Source organism: Eupeodes corollae, chromosome 2 (assembly GCF_945859685.1).
Source record: "Eupeodes corollae chromosome 2, idEupCoro1.1, whole genome shotgun sequence".
NCBI lineage: Eukaryota > Metazoa > Arthropoda > Insecta > Diptera > Syrphidae > Eupeodes > Eupeodes corollae.
The window spans coordinates 80,812,110-80,831,849 of NC_079148.1; the positions used below are offsets into that span (position 1 = coordinate 80,812,110).

Here is a 19,740-nt window from a genome sequence, read left to right on the forward strand (position 1 = left end):
ATTTTCTATTGACAGGTTAATCTTCCACAAACAATTGCTAGTCATGCTCTGGCCAATCCTTATAGTGATTGTTCAGAACTGGGTCTGCATGACGCGATGACATGTCAAGAGTTGCTGGCTTTCTCCGTTGCATTTTCTGCAGCCCTTCCAACAGGGCATAGCACACTAGAGTCGTTTTATACTTCATTAGCACGTTTCGATCCACAAACAGCCGAAGCACTCAAAAACCATCAGAATCTCGAGAACTCTAATACGAATAATATATTACGAGGGACTAATGCCAACGCAGGCAATGCCAGTGGTGGTAGTGGCGGCAATGGTAACGGGGGTGGTGGCAATTACATCGAAGACTACTCTTGCTGCTACGATTTATACCAGAACGCCTTATCTCCACTGGAGGAGAAAAACCAGCACAGATCGAAATTAATATCTGGAATCATAACGGTCTACCATTTTATCACTAGAATATTGCATTTTGCACGTCGCCACATCAAACGTTTGGTAGAGCATAAATATTTCCAGCAAAGCATCTTGCTGGCTATACTCATCAATACGCTCAGCATGGGAATTGAATACCACAAGCAACCGGAGGAACTGACCGCGATTGTGGAAACCAGCAATGTTGTCTTTTCGGCCATATTTGCGGTTGAGATGTTATTGAAAGTAGTTGCCGAGGGACCCTTTCGTTATATAGCCAATGGATTCAATGTGTTCGATGGTATAATAGTTATATTAAGGTTGGTAATGGTCAAGTGATTTATTTTTAGTTTGATTTGACATTTTAAAGTCACAGGATATACTAGAAATGTGTTAATTCGACAACTGATTGATTGTCATACATTTTCGTTTTTTGTAGTAATAATTTCATCAAATCTGTCAAAAAATAAATCAAAGAATAACGTACAAAACAAAATCTGCAGCAACGTAGTTTCCATAAGCAATTTACAATTATTCATTTTGCAAAGATTTCAATGACATTAACTTGGTAAATAGCGAATAGAAAAAACAATGCAAGAACAAATTACGCACAAAAATAATTTCAAAATAAAGACTAAGAAATAATCCTAACTGTTCGAAACTGAAGTGAACAAAAAGTTAAATTACCAAAAGTTTAAACAATTGCCAACTAATCCACAGGAGGAAGACATTATAGGAGTAGGTAAACCCTAATAGTTTTCGCACAATTTCGAAAAACATAATGTATTTCAACTGCAAATTTGTACACATACTCATACTGTACATATTCTGTTCAGAAAATGTATGCTTAGCCCACTCAACTATAGTTATTCGCTTTGAAATTGAAAAATTTAAACTTCGAAGTTCTATCACCCGCCATAGTTCTATGTGCTAAGTTCCTTGCCCGGACTATATGCATTTATTTTTGCGTGTACTTGTGCTGGGAAAAAAGAAAACTTCTGAAACTCCCCCATAAAACCAACCTTGAGTCCTGACAACAAGTGTCTCCTTCATTAAACTTCTTGGTTTTTGCCACAGCGGCGCGGCGCCATCCATTGCCACCATAAACTTTATTTTTCTTGGCAACGGTAATCATACCACTGCCTGCACCGATCTGAACTCTGAACTCTTTCAAATGAAGCTCCAGAAATATTTAAACGTCGCCGTCGTGTCGCTCTTGGTGGTAAAAGATTTTAAACTCTTGTCGCCAGGTTTTATGTTAAAAATACAATAAGATTCACTGTTTTTACGTGATTTTCGTCGAATACATCCACCTGTCCTATATTTATATAAAGTACTCATTGTTTTATATCTCTGGAACAGGAATATAACCTTTTTCTTTTTCTTTTCTATTTTGTTTGGCTTTTTTGTGCAGTGCCATTGAAATTTGTCAGACCTTCAGCGGTAATGGTGGTGGCGGTGGTTCCGGTCTAAGTGTACTTAGAACTTTTCGCCTGTTGCGTATACTTAAGCTGGTGAGATTTATGCCAAATCTTCGACGACAGCTTTTCGTGATGCTGCGAACAATGGACAACGTAGCGGTATTCTTCTCATTGCTGGTTTTGTTTATCTTTATATTTAGGTAAGTTTGTTGTGTTCAAAATTGTTTTGAAAAATGTATTGAAGTATTTTGGTTTAGCAATTAAAATAAACTCTAGATACAGTAGAAGTATAGAAAATTCTACAAATAAATTATTTGTTTGAAATACATTTTTATTTTTTATTTACATTTTGATGATTTACTATGTTATTTTATGGGTAAAACGACAAGATTATAAACTTTATTATGGCAAAAGTGCTTTGCATTTCTTTATATTTTATTACGAGTATAAGCAACCTCGCAGGTTCAGATTCAAAAGTATATTTAGTACATCACATCACCTAAGTCCTCTCGAAATGATAAAAAAGCCTGACAAAAAAAGAAAAAATAACGGCAAACAATTATAAATGTATGCCAAGAGCCCAAGAAATTTAATACATGAATGATTTTATAGTTGAATTCTCAATTATTACTTAAAAATGTGAATTTGGAGCCTATTTGTTGGAACAAGCGCTCTCGGATAAATTTATTTGGACCCAAACATACAAGGGAAAATAATAGAAGCTCTTGAACGAACCATTAATCAGAACATTCAATCAACTTTATAAAAGTGGAAAATGGTGGAAAGTTGGCTTAGTAAAAATTAATTAAATACGAACAGTACAAATAAATAAATAAATGATAATTTCAATTATAAGTTATGTGACCTAGGATAGGTCTATTAAAAATGAGTTACTATCGAAATTTCCAAGAGTTTTTAAATGTTTTATGTTTAGGGCATCAAACAACCATATTTATGGGAATTGTTTAAAAATATCAATTATTTATTTATTTTTATTTATTTATTTAAATAAACCAACACATCAGGTTACAACTGAGTTTATCATTTTTTTCATTATTTCAGAGACACTGTCTTTAAATACCCAGAATATTTTTGATGACACAAAAAATTATGAAAAATGGTCTCAAATTTTACAATTTTTACAAAACGGATGACCAAAAAGTAATAAAAACACAACAATCCAAAAGCTTTTAAATCGAAAATTTTAATATTCTCAACAAGAGGGTTCTGTATTTATGAAAAATGGAATGGTTATTCTAAGTTATTTGAAGGAGAAAATTTCAATGCATAATGGACACATTGGCATTGTTAGGATAAAGTTGTTGGCAAGAAGTTTGGTATTGTGGATGACTATCGATGGCGATCGCGACAAATTTTTAAATTTTGTGGAGAATGTCAATAACTTATAAACAAACCTAGTTTAGGTTAATTTATGCAAATGGTCGCCAGGATATCCTTCTGAAATAGTACTTTTTGAATTTTCTTTTAAGACACAACATTTTAGTAATGTTGGAATCATTCTCAAAATGGTTGTTGTTGGAAGAGAAAAATGTCTGCTTTTTGCACTTTTAAAGTTGATTTTTCGTTTAATGATCCTCCATTTTAAAATATCAAATGATGGAAACAAAAAGTCAAAAGAAAAGTACAGCAATAACAATGCAAATCATCTTATTTAGTATAGATTAATATGTAATAACTTATTCAAAAACGTTTTTTAAAAGTTATTTATTTAATAAAGATAAATGAAAATCACGATAAGAAAAATTGGTGTTTATTATTGCAAAAAGGCGGTCCAATGCAAAATTCCGTTGTTTTGTACGACAGTCATTTAAGAAACCAGCATTCAATAAAGACATAATACGAACAAACTACCAATCTGTAGTTTTCAATGGTGACATTGTGCTTGTTAGCATATCTGTTCATGAAATTTATCTACGAAGCATATATATTTGCACCTTCGATTTGCAAGTCATAACCAGAGACTAAATTTCTTAAAATTTAATTAAATTTCTTGTCGTTTTACTCTTATTCATAGTTATTTATTTTTTTATAAAATAAAGTTTCGTAGGTCTTTTTATTTATATAAAACAACAATTTTGTATTTTGATATTAAACCATCTAGAATCTATTCTAATATGAATCTATTCTTTCAATTCTCTGTTTCCTAGCCTTCTTTAAGAACTATATTCCATATAAATTTTGTCTCCATATAGCTATTTCCAATTTTCAATTTCCTTAACAAAACCAAACCTATAACTTTCATTTCCCAATCAATGAAGACTTCTGTGCGCGTGAATCCATCATATAATCATCGTTTAAATGAGAACATTATATTATTTTAGAGAATCCGATTTTTTTAATTAACAATTGTTTTTTTTCCTTTTCTTTTTTCCTCATTCTAAGAAATTTATTTACTTAAATACATACATTTCACCTTTACACAAATGTTTTGCTGTCGTAATCTTAATTTTTTCAATAAACCTTGAAACAATATTTTCAAGTTTTTGCATACTTTTACTTACTCTTTTCTCATTGAAAAGACACTATCACTTCTTGCTTTTCTAAAATATTTCACAAAAACACTTATTTTTTTCAAAAACTTCCTTTTTTAATGTTAACTTACCAAAAAACTAAATATGATCCTCACTACACTCACAAAATAAAAAAGCAAACAATTTCACAAATTGTTGTCTTGCAGTTTAAAATATTTATTCAAAATTAAAAAAGCAAATATTTTTTAACACAATAAATTTAATACAAATTAAAACAAAATTATGAATAATTTTATCTTTCAAATAATTACTGTTCCGTTTAATATTAATCATTCATATGGCATATATAACGTGTCTATACATACATCTCTTTATATGTGTTAGCTCCATTAAATTATATACGATAGATAAGTAATTCATATATTTATTGTGTAGCAAATTATTTAATTAGATATATAATTGTTATTAGATTTTAGAAGAAAAACTAAATATATGAAAATAAACAAAGCCGAGAGTAATCTTGAAGCAAAATAATTTAATTTCAATTGCTTTACACTCTGAATTATTATGTTTGCATAGAAGCCATATAAATTGAAGCTACTATATACAAAATTGTTTCACTATTTTTTTTTTGTTTAATTAAGAAGCTTTGACTTTTCTTCTTCAGCGTTTATTTTCTCTTTTTTCGATATTTTTGTCCAAATTTCTATTTTTAGTGAATCTGTATTTAAGTTAAAATTAACTTCAACGATTTTTTTTTCAAATGTGGTGTTGAAAAAAAGAGTAGGGTTTTGCAGTAAGCCAATTTTAAATTACAACTCAAAGTGATATTTGTTTGCAATGTATTTTTTTAGCGCTACGTTTTTAAGCGTTTTTTTCTTTCAAAATGCATATTAATTCGTCCACAGGGAAGCTTAGATTAAAATTTAAAATAAGCTTTTGAGCTGTTAAGGTATTATAGGCTTAGTTTTCGCTATCAAGCGATACCAATCCAAAGAAATAATCTTTGATATTGTAATAATAAATAGTATTGCATTAAACAGGGTGAATTCTTCGCTTTTTTAAACAGAAGAACTTTCTAAAAGTGAAAGTTCAAAGTTGTCAAATCATATTTGAAAAATCCTTTTTATTACATTATAAAGTAATATGTTTCTTATTTCAAAATTCATTAAGACTTTATCAGATCTTCCAATATCATAAAGTTTTATTTTGCTTTACAAATAAGAAATATTAAAAACACTTTAAAAACAGTAGCATTTCGAATTATGTCGAAAATGAAAAAAAAAAAACAGCGAAAATGGAAATTCAACATCCACAAATTTAAATACACTTTAGTTTAAATTATTTAAGTTTACTTTAATGTTTTGACTCTTCTACTTATTTTATTTGTTTCATATTTTCAAAAAGTTTATTATCTACACAATTTGATTTGTATAATTTATTTTTTTCAATTATTCTCTTTCTATCTTTCCTATTCTACAAATCTGCTGTAATTTGTTATCAATTAATCTAAACAAATAATAAACTATTAAATTTAAAATTGAAAAAAAAATGTTTGTAACTCATTCAAAAAAAAAACAATTCGCAAAAAATAAACAAAATTTAGTATCCTCGGCATGAATCTGTTTGGATGTAAATTCTGCGAAGAAGTAAAAGGAGAGATGGTATGCGATCGCAAGAATTTTGACACCCTTTTGTGGGCGCTCGTCACAGTGTTTCAGGTAGAATACAGATTGAAATTTATAACTTTACATTTTTTTTCTATACCTAAAATTGTTGTGTTTTCGAATATTTCTGTTTTAACAAAAATTAGTTTTGTCCGAAATAATTTTTATTTTTAAATTATTGATTTCTTTCTGTTTGTTTCTTTTTTGTGTAAAGTAAACGTATAAATGGACTTATATTTTTTGTGGCAACCGAATCAACTGTACATACAAAGTTTATTACTAGGTGTTAATACTAAAACAAATTAATTTTAATATAAAACAAGCAAACATTATTAATTTTTGGTTAAGTAATTATTTTATTAGTATATGAATGCTTGAGCTTGTAATATAATTTCTGTACAGTAAAAGTTGTATTCGAATTTTTCTCGGAGCATATATCAATAGTGCTAACCTATGGTAAAGTAGAACTATTGTAAACAAAATTAACGTACAAATACCATATTTGTTTTATTTAAAATAGAAAAATTCTGCCTGAGGTAACAATTTAATAAATTTGATTATTAACAAGTTTAAAGAAGGCGAAGTTATATATTTTATAAATTTATTTTATAAAATACGTAATATGTACATATATTTAAAGTGTATATTTGTTGATATCTGTCCAAAGTTTAACAACCGCATTTAAATGAAATAAGGCTTTAGGTTTGGTTTATTTAAATAGATTTCATATGCATGTTCTTGTAGGTCATTGTTTTTCTTCATTTTAGTGTTAGTGCAAAAACAGTAAACTGTCATGTGGTCATCTTACATAAATCAGGTAAGGATGCAAGCTTTACAAGCTTTACATTTTGTATTTAAAAACAAATTATCACTGATGTTGCTTAGTTGTTAGAATACTCAGTGCGTTTTGCAATGTTTCAACAAGAAAATTATGAAAACTGAAACACACAATATTAAAAGCATTAAAACCATAATCGTGAATATGAAGACTTTCACTGGCTGGCTTACACAAATATATTTCTTATTAACGATATATAAACATGGATCCTTCTTTTATCAGTTATAGAACACTTCAATAAATCAAAATCAATGTTATCAACTACTACAAATTGTAATAATAATAATTAATAATACATTTTTCTTATGAAACACTAATTTTTTCTATTAAATTTGTAAATATATCTGCAATTTTTGCAAATATATATTGCTTATATAGTTCATAATCCTATTTCATATTAAGTCGAAATCCCTAACAGAAATCAAAGGTTCTATTTTATGCATAACAGAATTAAATATTAAATCAATTATTTCTGAGTTAAATCTCTTATTTATTTGAACAATCATCATATACTTTACAATTTCGTTAATTTTCAGTACTAACTTCCTTCTGTTATACAAACATATACCCGATTATTTTTTGCAATTAATTGAAAAATTCGTTAAGTTGAAAGAAAAACATGGTAGTTCGACGTTAATTCAACTTAAGAAATATGTCGAATATCGACAGTAAGACTATTGCACATGATATTATAAGAACATTTGATAGGGTTTGGGATCAGGTTCTTTTACTGAAAATGCGTGCCTTCGGACTTCATGAATCCCTCCTGCATTTATGATTAGTACAATTACCTTCGGATTGTTAAATACAAGTAGTATTAGATGGATTCAAGCCTGAAAACCGCATAATAAATGCTGATATGCCCCAGATTTGTGTTTTGTCTCCAATACTCTCTCTTGTTTTTATTAATGGTTTCCTGTCTGCAACTTCTAATCCAATATATTGTTCGCTGATGATAGTACTCTTTGCTTTTTATATCCGATCTCAGACTCACATCCCTCTACTTCGGATGTGGAATTGCAAAGACAAAATATAATAAGCTCAATAATTTCCGACTTAAACAGCATTGTTAAAATAAAAACCGCGTCCCTAATGCTGTCTTGTGTCGTTAAAGCCAAATAAACCGCCTTGCCATTACCCATCGTTTGCATCTATAAGATTAAACATTTTGATATTTTGGGTACTTGTATCATCAACCACCTCTTGTTGGACGATCACATAAGCGATCTCGCAAAAAAATGTGGCAAGATGTTTTGGGTTTCATAAAGAAGTTCTTCCAAGAAGTTTGTCTCCCTCTGATCTGGTTGTTATTTGCAAGACATATACAATATGCATATGTCCAAAGCTTGATTATAACTCACATCTCTCAGCTGATGCTCCTACAAGCTACAACCTACTCAAGAGAAACATCCAGCTGCTTTCCCCCCCCCCCCCCCCCCCTTATACTCTCGCTGCAAGGAATGCTCATCAGTTCTGTTGTACTGTCAAGTACACATATTCGTTCTTTAGCTGAATTCGGAATGCTTTGCCACAATCTGTCTTTCCCAGGAATTCAAAACCAATCTGCAAAAGGGTAGTATAATATCTCATTAAATGTGCGCATATTATAAAAAAAATAAGAAATTTCCCTGGTTACCATAAGTTTTTTTCTTCAGGCCATAAACCTCACCATAAAATCAAATGAGATTTTTTAAACAGAAGAGATATGTATTTTTACGAAATTCTGTATGTCATCCTTAAAAGGAATTACTTTAGTAAGAAATATTTAAAAAGTCAGTTTTCATATTTTTCTTAATTTTCAACCTATAGCATGATTTAGTTCTTTTTTAAAAAACATATTTCGTTGAAAATTTCGCTTGAATTTCACAAATTCTTTGACTTATTTTGAACAACTTGAATGCTTTAACTATTTTTTTCAATTATCTTTTTATCTTAAATTTTAAATTCGAACTTAAAATTATATTATTAAAAAATAAATCTCCATTGCCAGTTTAAATAAAACACTCCGTTAACCAAAACACAACTCAAAATTAAAAATAAATATAAAATTTCATCATCCCAACCACAACTACTATACTACTATCATCACTACCTGCTGTTATATCTTCCACAATTTTTATTTAAAAAAAAAATAAAAACTATTTAACAGTTTTTGGTTTAAAATTTTAAAATATATTTTTTTTAAGTTATAAGTCAACAAAATACTTTTTAAAACAGGAAAAAACTAAAATAATTTTATTTTTCATTATACCAATATGAAATTTATATATTATACATAACAAGTATTTATTTATTTTTATAAAACCAATAAAAGAAAAAATCAAGAAACAAAAATAATCGCTTTGAAAAAGAAATAGAAAATACATATTATACATAAATATATACTATACATACAGCATACTTGGCATGTATCTATTTGGCGGTAAGTTTTGTAAATTTATGGACGAATCTGGACAAGAAAGGGAATGTACTTGTCCTGAAATAATCAACAAGCATCCACTATGTGAATGTGATCGCAAGCATTTCAACAACATTTTATGGGCCACAGTTACAGTTTTTCAAGTAAGCTCTGTCTACATCAAAACATAATATTGTTTTTTATTTCATTATAATTATTTATTTATTTTCTTTATCAAATCATTTTTGTTTTTTATAAATGTAAACAACCATTTTTACATTATTTGTTTACCAATATTTTTTCATCATAATTGAAGACTTTTACCTATAATGTTAACAAAAATGTACATACGTTTTATTTTCGCTTTGAAGTAATTTTTATGTTAAACAAATATTTACAAACAAAATATTACCCAAACAAGCAACAACTCAAAAGCAAGTAGGTACTCTGGTTATTAAGTTATACACTCATATCTGACTGTTTTTATGTAAAAGAGATTGTAATATTTGTAAAATATGATACATTTAACTTACTATCAAATCAACATTGTCTTAAGTATGGAAAACAATTTTTGGAAGATAAATACACACGCATTTTTATGAAAACATTTTATGACATTTTTGAATATCGGCAACATGCTCAAGTTGTTTGAGTTACGAGAAAACCCATAAAACGCAGAGCACACTCACTCTTTGTGGCTTTTCAAAAATCACTTGATTCTTCTTGTAAACAAATCTACTGAGGTAAAAATTGTCTTATCGCTGAAGATGATTTCCAGGAAGCGGATTTTAATTTAAAAAATGTCAAATAAATTTCGACATAAAACATGACGCTGAGCTATGACGCGAAAACACATTTAAGTCCGTTCGATATGATTGTAGCAATTTTTTGTAAGGTACAAAAATTATGATAAGGTCCGATTTTTTCGGATGCATATGTATATTATGTATGTACACAGATGTCTGTTATATATTACATTGCTCTTCAACATTTTCTTCCTCGCAATAACATTGCACTTTTTCAATGCGTTTTGATGGCCTTAATTCAAATCCGACTTCAAAATTATTGCATCACGCCAGGTTTTTTTTTGAGGCTATACAAATTTATCAAGAAACTTTTATTCTCATCACTTTAAGATGTGCTTTGCATTGCATTAGAAATGTTCTTTTTTATTCGTAAACTTTCGTAAGACACCATTCCCAAACGTATAAGATCGCGGGTTCCCGGGGACAATCACTTGTCCTCGGATAAAAAATTGTGTTCCACGATGAATCCTGTTTACAAAAATAGATTTAGACCGCTCCAATACCATCCAAATACTGACAATTCAGATATGGAAGTCTTAAAACACCTCCCTCTAACAATGTATATGTGCCACCAATTAAAGTTCTGCTAATGAAAACATTAAAAGTGAACGATTATTCAATCAAAAATTTTTTTATTTGGAGTAAAGATAGTGTGTGAATCGTTATGAAATTCGTGATTGTTTATCAACCCATAAACCATTTATGCTAAAAGATTTTCAATAGAAGAAGATAAAACGGATTGAAAGTAAGTTTTGTTATTTTTAACACAATTCTACTACATCAAGTTTTTGAAATATGTACATTACAAAATATAAAAACAATATGTAAAGCGCGTACTTTTAAAACTTCAAAAAACAGTTAAATATTAAGTTTGGATTCGAAATTAGCCCAAAAAATTAAAAATAAAACTTATTTTTCAGCACTATGAAAGTTTTAAATTCATGGTTTGCTCACAACTTCAAATAGAGGCAAATAAAGATTCATAACTTATGAGAATTTACAGATAATGAGTAAGATACTTAATTGATTTAAATTGTATCTAGAAGAATATTATAATATAAATAACAAATAAATAAATAAATAATCCTCCTAGAGTAATACTTGTCATGAACGGTGCTTTCCCAAATTAGCCGTGTTGATTCGGATAGTTCCCGTCTATCCCTGACAACATTTCTCGCACACAGGAATGGTTGAGAGTTTTAAGTCACTATACTTTTGCCCCACTAATTTATTTTCTAGTTAGCTAATAGCAAGCGTCAAACTACAATCAGAGGCTCGTCATGAGTGCATGTGTTAGTTGTTAGTAATAATACAATACAATTGTAGCCTAACACAAATACCAAACATAATTCACATTTAAAATGAACTATTACAGAACAAACAATTAAATAAAGACGTTTACGATAGTGGGACACTGGTTCTAAACAATGATTTAAATCCCACTTTATTTAGATTTAAATCTATCGTTGACCAGTTTAAGGTATATAAAGTGCTCGTTCAACTTAAAGCTTCATTCTTCCCACAGTTAGTTCTATGGAAGTCAATATGTATAAAATTAAATGTACGCAGGTTTAAAATCATTACACAATTTATTGATTAGATTAAGTTTAAACTTAGCTTTAAAAACCCCTTTTTTAACGTACTCATTTTGAAAACCTGTTGTGATAGAAAAAATTAAAGCCGAGATTCGAGTTTAGGACATCTTTATCATTTAAGTTGTGGCGGAGAAAAAACGTAATTTTATGGAATATTCCAATAAATCATTATATGAATAAGAAATGTAAATAGTAAATCAAGGATACTCTCTACTGAATATTCTGTTATATATTCTGTTATAAATCGTGTGAATTTATATTGTTTTTCTTTTAAATAAAATTGTTCTAGTGAACCACAAGTTTTTTTTACTTATTTCTTGAGTGTAAATCACAGAACTAATTTTTTTTAATATATTTAATTAATTGCGAATGTCAATGCGCAGGTTAACATTTATATTCAAGAATATATCAAACGAAACCTAGAAAAGATAACGATAAAATAAGATAACGTATTTAACGATACAAAATTACAAACAATCTTACACTAAACAAAAGGATAACACATTTAAACATGTTTATTATTTTTATTTTCATTAAGTTACATTGCTTTTAATAAGTTAAACAAAACTATTTAGCTTCCATATACTCAAACCATTAAAAAAAATATTTTGTAAATACAAAATAATTTTTGTTCGTTTTTCTTTTATTCAGCTTATTAGCCAATACTTTTAATAGTTAAAAATTACATACTTTTGCTAGTTTTATTCAAATTTGATTACATTTTAGTCAGCAGTTACTGAAAAATAAAAAAAATATGCAGCCTTTTTACCATAATTTCAAGTATTTGCACCAAAAGCATTCACTATTTTTTTCCCTTCCATTTGTAAAAAAAGCTTTAAAAAAACTAAATAGAATTTAATTTATATAAGCTGTGCATGCTTTTTGTTAATTTTTTTTTAAAGCTCATTTAATTAACACGTTATAGAGTACAATTTTGTTTTACAAGATTAAAATTCAGTATACTTTTAAATACCAGTCTTATTTTAATATTTAACGAATTTTTGACCAGTGATCTTAAGCACACTGCCTTAATCTCAGTCATCTCAACTAATCGTTCTGATGTTTTTCTTTTTTTGCTACGATTCTGGAACTTACTTACAAGACTGGTATATTTATTTCGCTTATCACCCCAAAATAAGAATTTAAGAATAAGGCTACTGGAAAGACTGCAGTGAGTCTTAGTTTAAAAAAAATGTGAGATTCTACTTCTTTTTAATTAAAGATTCTTTAATAAAATGAGTAATCAGAATCAACATAAGAATAATGTTCACTTTTATACATATGTACATATATTGTTTCCATTTTGACAACATGTACTATGGTCCCTATATTGCATTTCCTTTTAACGGCACACTAATCGTCACACCTAAAACATCTTACTGAAATTAGCTCCCAATCCTTAATTCAATTCAGGTCAAATAATATATGTGGCATCTATTGGGACTGATATTAAGCGTTAAATTCATCAGCCTCAAATTATTATATTGTTGAAGATTTAAATTGTTTAGCCAATCTCATTGACCAACCCCTTTTACACACATTTGTATACAATTACTTGTGCTTATAAGTGTCTTTAATGCTATGAGGTTAAATAGTTAAAATAAACGTATGCAATGAAACCCTTTTTGGCATTAACATTGAAAATGGCAATACGAAATATTATTTTTACATGTAAGGCCTAAAAAGGTCTTCTTTTAGTCTTTGCCACACGAAACACACCTACATTTTCTAACTTTTTGTTAGAAAATCAGCATAACACGCCTAACGGTACCTTCATTTTTAAATTTAACTCCTTTGTTTATTAGATTCTAATTGAAAATTTTAATGAAAAAAAAACTAACTACAAGCTTTTACCTTAAGTTTATTAAAACTATTTAAATCATAAAATGTTGAATGTTATTTAAAAAAATCACATTTTTGATGCTCTTGGACTGGCACAACATTAACAAAAGAACATGGAAAAATGACTGTTTTAATTTTGAAAGCTACCCATTGCACCGTTATTAAATTGTAGATACGTATTACGTGTATATATGATTTGAATGCAGTTTATTACAAAAATTAACACATTAAACCAAAAACTTCTTCTATTAATCGTTAATTTCTGGAGATTGATAATTTAAATAATTTGTTTGTTTAGTTGGAAAACAACAACTCATAGAAATTTTAAGAACTTTCTTAAAAAAAATTAAAAACATAGATAAATAACATTATATGAACGTTTTCAAAATTAGAAACCTCCTGCATATCAAAATATATTTGTTACCTCCCATTTTTATTAATTATTTTTATGTATTTATACTTATTATATTATATTGTAATGCTGGTATGAAGTAAAGATTTTTGAAAGTTTCAACTTAACACACGTCGGATTGCTGCTACTAAAATAAATCAAAAAGAAACAAAAAATAACTTAAAAAAAAATATTTTTGTTTTGTTTTTTAAATTTCTGGCTTTTCTATTTTGTTTATTTTAGTTTTCTAATTAAAAACAAAACTAAATTTATTTTATAAATGTTAATGGTAATAAAATTGTAGATCCTTACACAAGAGGATTGGAACGTAGTTCTTTTTAATGGTATGGAAAAAACTAGCCATTGGGCAGCATTGTATTTCGTGGCATTGATGACATTTGGCAATTATGTTCTGTTTAATTTGCTTGTTGCCATTCTTGTTGAAGGATTCAGTTCGGAGGTATGTAGAAGTTAGGGAACAATTCCTGACAAATCGATGCAGTATAAGTGTTCCGACTTTAGCTTTCAAAGCCCCAAAAACAAAATATACCGCAACGAAAAGTCAGAACCTATAATGTGAAAATTAATTAAAATATTTCAATCAAAAAATTCTTTTGAAATATAACTCACAGCGTAACGAACGCAGAGAACGGGAGCAAAGAGAGTTGGTGAAAAAGCTCCGTGAAGAAACATTGGCTGAGAACTACAGTGATATTATGTATGATGAATCACGAAGTACCTCTGATTCATCGTCTACAAATGAAAGCTATTACGAGATTCGAAATAAATGGCATAGTGCTGAAGATGTTAGAAAGGTCCGCTTAAACTAACGAAGTATTTTTCTTTCAAAATTTCGAGTGTATTATTTGTATTTTCAGCTAAATGACGCGACTGAAATAACAATCGATCCAAAGTGCAATATTCAAAAGCAGCGCTTGCTTCAGCCATGTCTCGACTATCAAGTCAACGAATCTAATTCTGCTGTTAAGAAATCATCAGAAAAAGATATAAGTAGGCTAATGGAAGATGATAGAAAAATATTAAAAAAGGTAGGAATAAACCTATAACATTTTAAATTTAATTTTAATAAGGAATACGTTACGTATTGACACAAGGCAATTTACTGGTTAAAGTAGAGTTTCCAAAACATCTCTTTTAAAGAGGACATGTTCTCTTTTTGGACTCCGATCTTACTTATTATTTCTTTTTCTATCAAATTCTTTTTTGTACTCTTTTTTATGTATGTTCTCTTTTTTCTTTTTTATAAATGTTGGTGTCTGAAAAATATGATTCTTAGTTCTTACCTCCTTTTCATTAAAAAATAAAATGCACGACTGGGTCGCACGAACTTGCTCCTGTATGCTAAGAGTCTGTTTAAAAAAGTACTTACATATATAAGATTTAAAAATATACCTGTAAAATAAGTTTGTCTTCAAAGATATAAATTCCAATTAATTTGTCAAAAAAAACCGCACGATCTTTGTATATGAAAACCATAGAACTCTCATGAGCAGAAACTTTTAGGGCGACCAGATGCCGAGTCGTTGGCGTGGCATTTGTATCGAAATTGGAGAAATTCAGAGGGAGCGAGAGAAAAATATTATTTCCATAAGCAGCCAGGAGAATAAGGGAGATAGTTAAATTTCGACCCAAAAAGTCTACACAATTTCCTTCATTCTATTTGAGTCTAATCTTGTATATGTTTTCACATAAAAGAGCTTCCATATGAAGGTTGATGAATTTGGTTTTGTTTTTTTTATATCAATGCACTTTATATAAAAAAAACGGAAAAGTAAAACAAAATGGCATAATATTGTATCTAATAAGGGGATGAAAGATACTTCTGCATGCTTACGTCAGCTGTTTAGGATCTTTTACAGATATTTGTTTTTATTTACATTCATAAGTCTGCTGTTACTTAGGTACGATCTTTGTATATGAAAAATGGTTTCTATTATGTACAAAGCTACGATGCGATTCATATAGATTCAACTTGTTCCTACAAAGCTTTTTTCCTTTAGATAGAGCTTTATTGTAATTTCATATTAGAAGAACCAGGATGGAAAATAAATAAAATAAGAAAGACGCAGACCATGAATGTTTAAATTGTAAAGCGATCGCCTATTGGTTGTGTTGTTAGGTATCAGGTAGATGTCTAAAACGAATAAAGAATAGTTCATACAAGAAATTGCTATTCATTTGTTGTTTACAGTCAGGCTTTTGTGCGCTTTGGATTTTAGTTATGAAGTGACACTTTAGCAGTAGTTGTAGAAGTTGTACGTAATACCTTTATAAATAGGTATAATGTGTATACGTTGAAAAAGTGATTCTAATAGAAAATACATCTACTCTTTCTGGCCCGTTTCTTTAACTTGTAGGTACCTACTAAGTATGTATTCTTTTATATAGGCGAAGGAAAGTAAATCATGTGTGAAACAACCTTATTCGTGAAGAATAATATTTTAAAATCACATATACAAAGTAACCAATATAATACTTCTTGATAGACACTTTAAAATAGATTGTTGATTAAATATATATCATATTCGTTGATCCGCTACAGTTGCGCTACATGAGCGGCCATATCGTTGGTATTTACAATAATTTTATTTATAAAAATACATAAATATGTACCAAATGCACTAATTTAGATAAAAGCTAGGAATGTAATTACAATTTTGTTAAAATAATGCGCTCTTTCGGGCTCATGCACAATTAAAATAATAAAAAAAAAAACTATTTAAAATTTTGCCCGAAAAATAAGTTTGTCTTCAAAAATTTAAATGCCATTTTATAAATAAAAAAACATTTGATTTTTCAAATTTTTTTTTTGAAAATCGTTTGAGTGGTTTTTTTTTAAATTAATTTTTTATATATACAATTTTTCGATTTTGTTCTAAAAATATTTTTGGTACGCAGTTGTTTGGAGATTGTTAATATACGCTTTACATTTGAATTTCGTAAAAAAATGTTGATCCGTTTTTGATATATCGAATTTTGAAAAAATAAAATTCAATATTTTTTTAAAAATCCAAACAATAATAAATTGCACTTTTGATAATCAAATATTGTTAAGGCAATATAAGAGCTCATTCAGAAAAAAAATTATTGAAATCAGTTCATAAGTTGCCGAGAAAATTAAAAAACAAAATAACGGTTGTATGAGCGGTACCTTTCCTGAGCAATACAAAAATTTGTTTTTCTTATTAAAAGAAGCCAAGTTAAAAAATAAAATTTTAGAGAAAATTTAAAGAAAATCTATCGGTTTGTTTTTGAGAAAATTCGAATTTTCGTTTTTTGACCAAAAAAATTGTATGGTGGCCACTGTTAGTTTTGATCTTAAAAAAAAATGAAAAAAACGCCTAACGCGAATCTGCTCAAAACCTTAACTTCCAAGTTTGAACTCAATCGACCCAATGGTTTAGGCTGTAGGAGCGTGGACAGACAGACAAAACCGACCGGACGGAATCGCGGGACCCACTTTTTTCGACTTGTCTACCATCGTAATATAATGTTTGATTAAAATCTCGAGTTCGAAATTTTGCACGAATGCAAAACTTGCCATATAGTTCCTATATATCGCAAGTAAAAACTTTGAAGTGTCCACTAAAATAACTCTAAAGCATTATTCACATGAACACGACCAACGAATGAACGAATATTCGTCGATTTTGACATTTCTTTCACATGAGAGTTTTTAATTCGTCGCGAATAAAGTTTGACTTTGACCACCGAAACCAAAACAAGAATCATTTTTGTAGGTTAAGTACGCGCGATTATTTTATTCGTTGGGAGTGTGGATAATGTGGAACGCGAATAAAGTTTGACAGTTCGTATCAACTTCAATTTTTTTCGCTACGAATATATTTATTTTCTTAAATTTAATTTATTGATATATGATATTGAAAAGTAAAAGTATGCATCATAATCAAATAGAAGCTATATTGCTATCGTTTTGTTAATAATATTTGTGTGGAAATATGCCTTCAAACGTATATAAACTCATATTTTGTAAGTCATTCGTCTTTCCTTGGTCGCGCTCATGTCAATGCTGCTTAAATGTACTCTTCTAACCGTCTGCATAAACTAACCACCCAATTTTTGTTGTATTTTTTTTGTTTTTTTTCTGTTTTTCCATTTCCATTTGACATTTCATCAATCTAAACGCAACAAATAGTTGCAATGTTTCAGGGCCAGAAGAGCCTTCGCTCTGACGAAACGGCTGTTTTTTAGCAGTCGAATTGACCTCAGAGTGAAGGTAATTTGCTACATGGCCCTCATACGGCCAATGATCGTGTATGGCTGTCCTGTATTGTTCAACGTTGCCCCTTTCCAGATGGAGAAGTTTCGGGTGTTCGAGCGGCAGTGTTTACGACGCTGTACCGGCTTATATCGAACAGCCGAATCTTCTTATGTGCATTACTATTCCAACGAGGTCCTATACAACGGGGCTCGAATCAACAGAATTGACAATTTTGTGATAAAACTCGGCATTCCTCTTTTAAGACAAATGCGGTCTGATACAGGATAGATTGGCAGATCCGTTAATCTACCACGTCAGACGAAGAACCGTGGATAGGCGACTCCCATACAATCGGGACGTCAATGGCACAAGGCGGTGCAGAGCTCCTTCGGTTCAGTAGGGCCGTGTCCGAACGGGACCGAACTGATAGGGTGAAGCAGGAGAACCCGTTTTGGTGGCACTTGATATTGGGTAATTGGGATGGGGTTTTGGTGGCACTTCATAGTGGGTAATTGGTAAGCCTTGGCCGGCTTACATACTTGTTTTAAAGTTTTAGGGCTTAGTTTTAAGTAGAATAGGCATGGTGGCACAAAAAAAATACAAAAAAAAAAAAACAATAAAAAAAAATACAAAAAATAAAATAAAAAAAAAACATTAAAATAAGAAAAAAAAGAAAACATGGAATAAAAAAAAAGACAACAAAATATGAAAAACAAAAATGTTAGATAATTAGATTTGCTGCTGTGGTTGTACAAGTTTTAAGTAGTTTATAGGTAGAATAGGTACTTTAAGTTAGTTTTAAGTTTTATATTAAGAACCTTATTTTAAGTAGTTTTTTAAGTAAAAATACAAAAAAAAGGATCTTGATATTAGTTTTTTTCAAAATTTTCTAATAAATACAGAAATAAATAAAATATAAATTGAAGTAAAATAGATCTTAGGGCCGAAAGGCATTGCATTAGTAGTTAGTGTTATAGTTTAACTTAGAGTGTCCGTATGGGACCATTAAGTTAGTTGTAGGTTATGGATAACTAGGCTAGTTTTATGAATTTTTGTCTAGCTTTAATATAGGTTTAAGATTGAATAAATAAAAATGAATTTGAAAAAAAAGTGCGTTGGACTCTCATGCCAGAGGTCTTGGGTTCGATCCCTGCCTATGCCACCTAAAAATTTTTACGGGTACTGCCTCTTGCGAGGAATCGACAAATTCTCCAAGGGTAACTCTTGTCATGAAAAAGTGCTTTCTCAAATTAGCCGTTCGAATTCGGCATATAAACTGTAGTCCCCTTAATTCCTGACAACATAACTCGCACACAGGAATGGTTGAGAGTTGTAAGTCACTAGGCCCTAGTTCTCAATGGACTGTTGCGATTTATTTAAGTTTTACTAAATATTATTATTTATTATTATTAGTTTGTAATTAATATATATTTTTATGAAACGAACATTTGATCATATCTTTTATTTGGATGATGGTGAGGTGAGCGGACGGAGTATAACAGTAGAAGTTTGAATTTTTGAAAATGTTCTATTTCTTTCAAACACGTTATGACCACCCTAGGTTAAAGGAAATAAAAAAAAAATTCATAGTGGCGTGATAGCAAGTCCGTGGCACTATCATGCCAAAGGT

General features: G+C 29.5%; 1 protein-coding gene across 4 annotated transcripts in view; it reads left to right on the top strand.

Annotated features, from left to right (window-relative positions):
* The window catches only part of LOC129947020 (voltage-dependent T-type calcium channel subunit alpha-1I), a 190,280-nt gene that overhangs the window by 157,724 nt on the left and 12,816 nt on the right, over window positions 1–19,740 (top strand). For 3 of the 4 annotated variants that reach the window (XM_056057425.1, XM_056057424.1, XM_056057423.1), the window contains 6 exons: window positions 16–737; window positions 1,832–2,038; window positions 9,232–9,397; window positions 14,172–14,327; window positions 14,500–14,682; window positions 14,746–14,916. In XM_056057425.1, the coding sequence (XP_055913400.1) occupies window positions 16–737; window positions 1,832–2,038; window positions 9,232–9,397; window positions 14,172–14,327; window positions 14,500–14,682; window positions 14,746–14,916 (1,605 nt within the window). Of the gene's footprint in view, window positions 1–15; window positions 738–1,831; window positions 2,039–5,936; window positions 6,052–9,231; window positions 9,398–14,171; window positions 14,328–14,499; window positions 14,683–14,745; window positions 14,917–19,740 lie in introns of all 4 variants that reach the window. The other variant, XM_056057422.1, reaches the window with a different exon arrangement.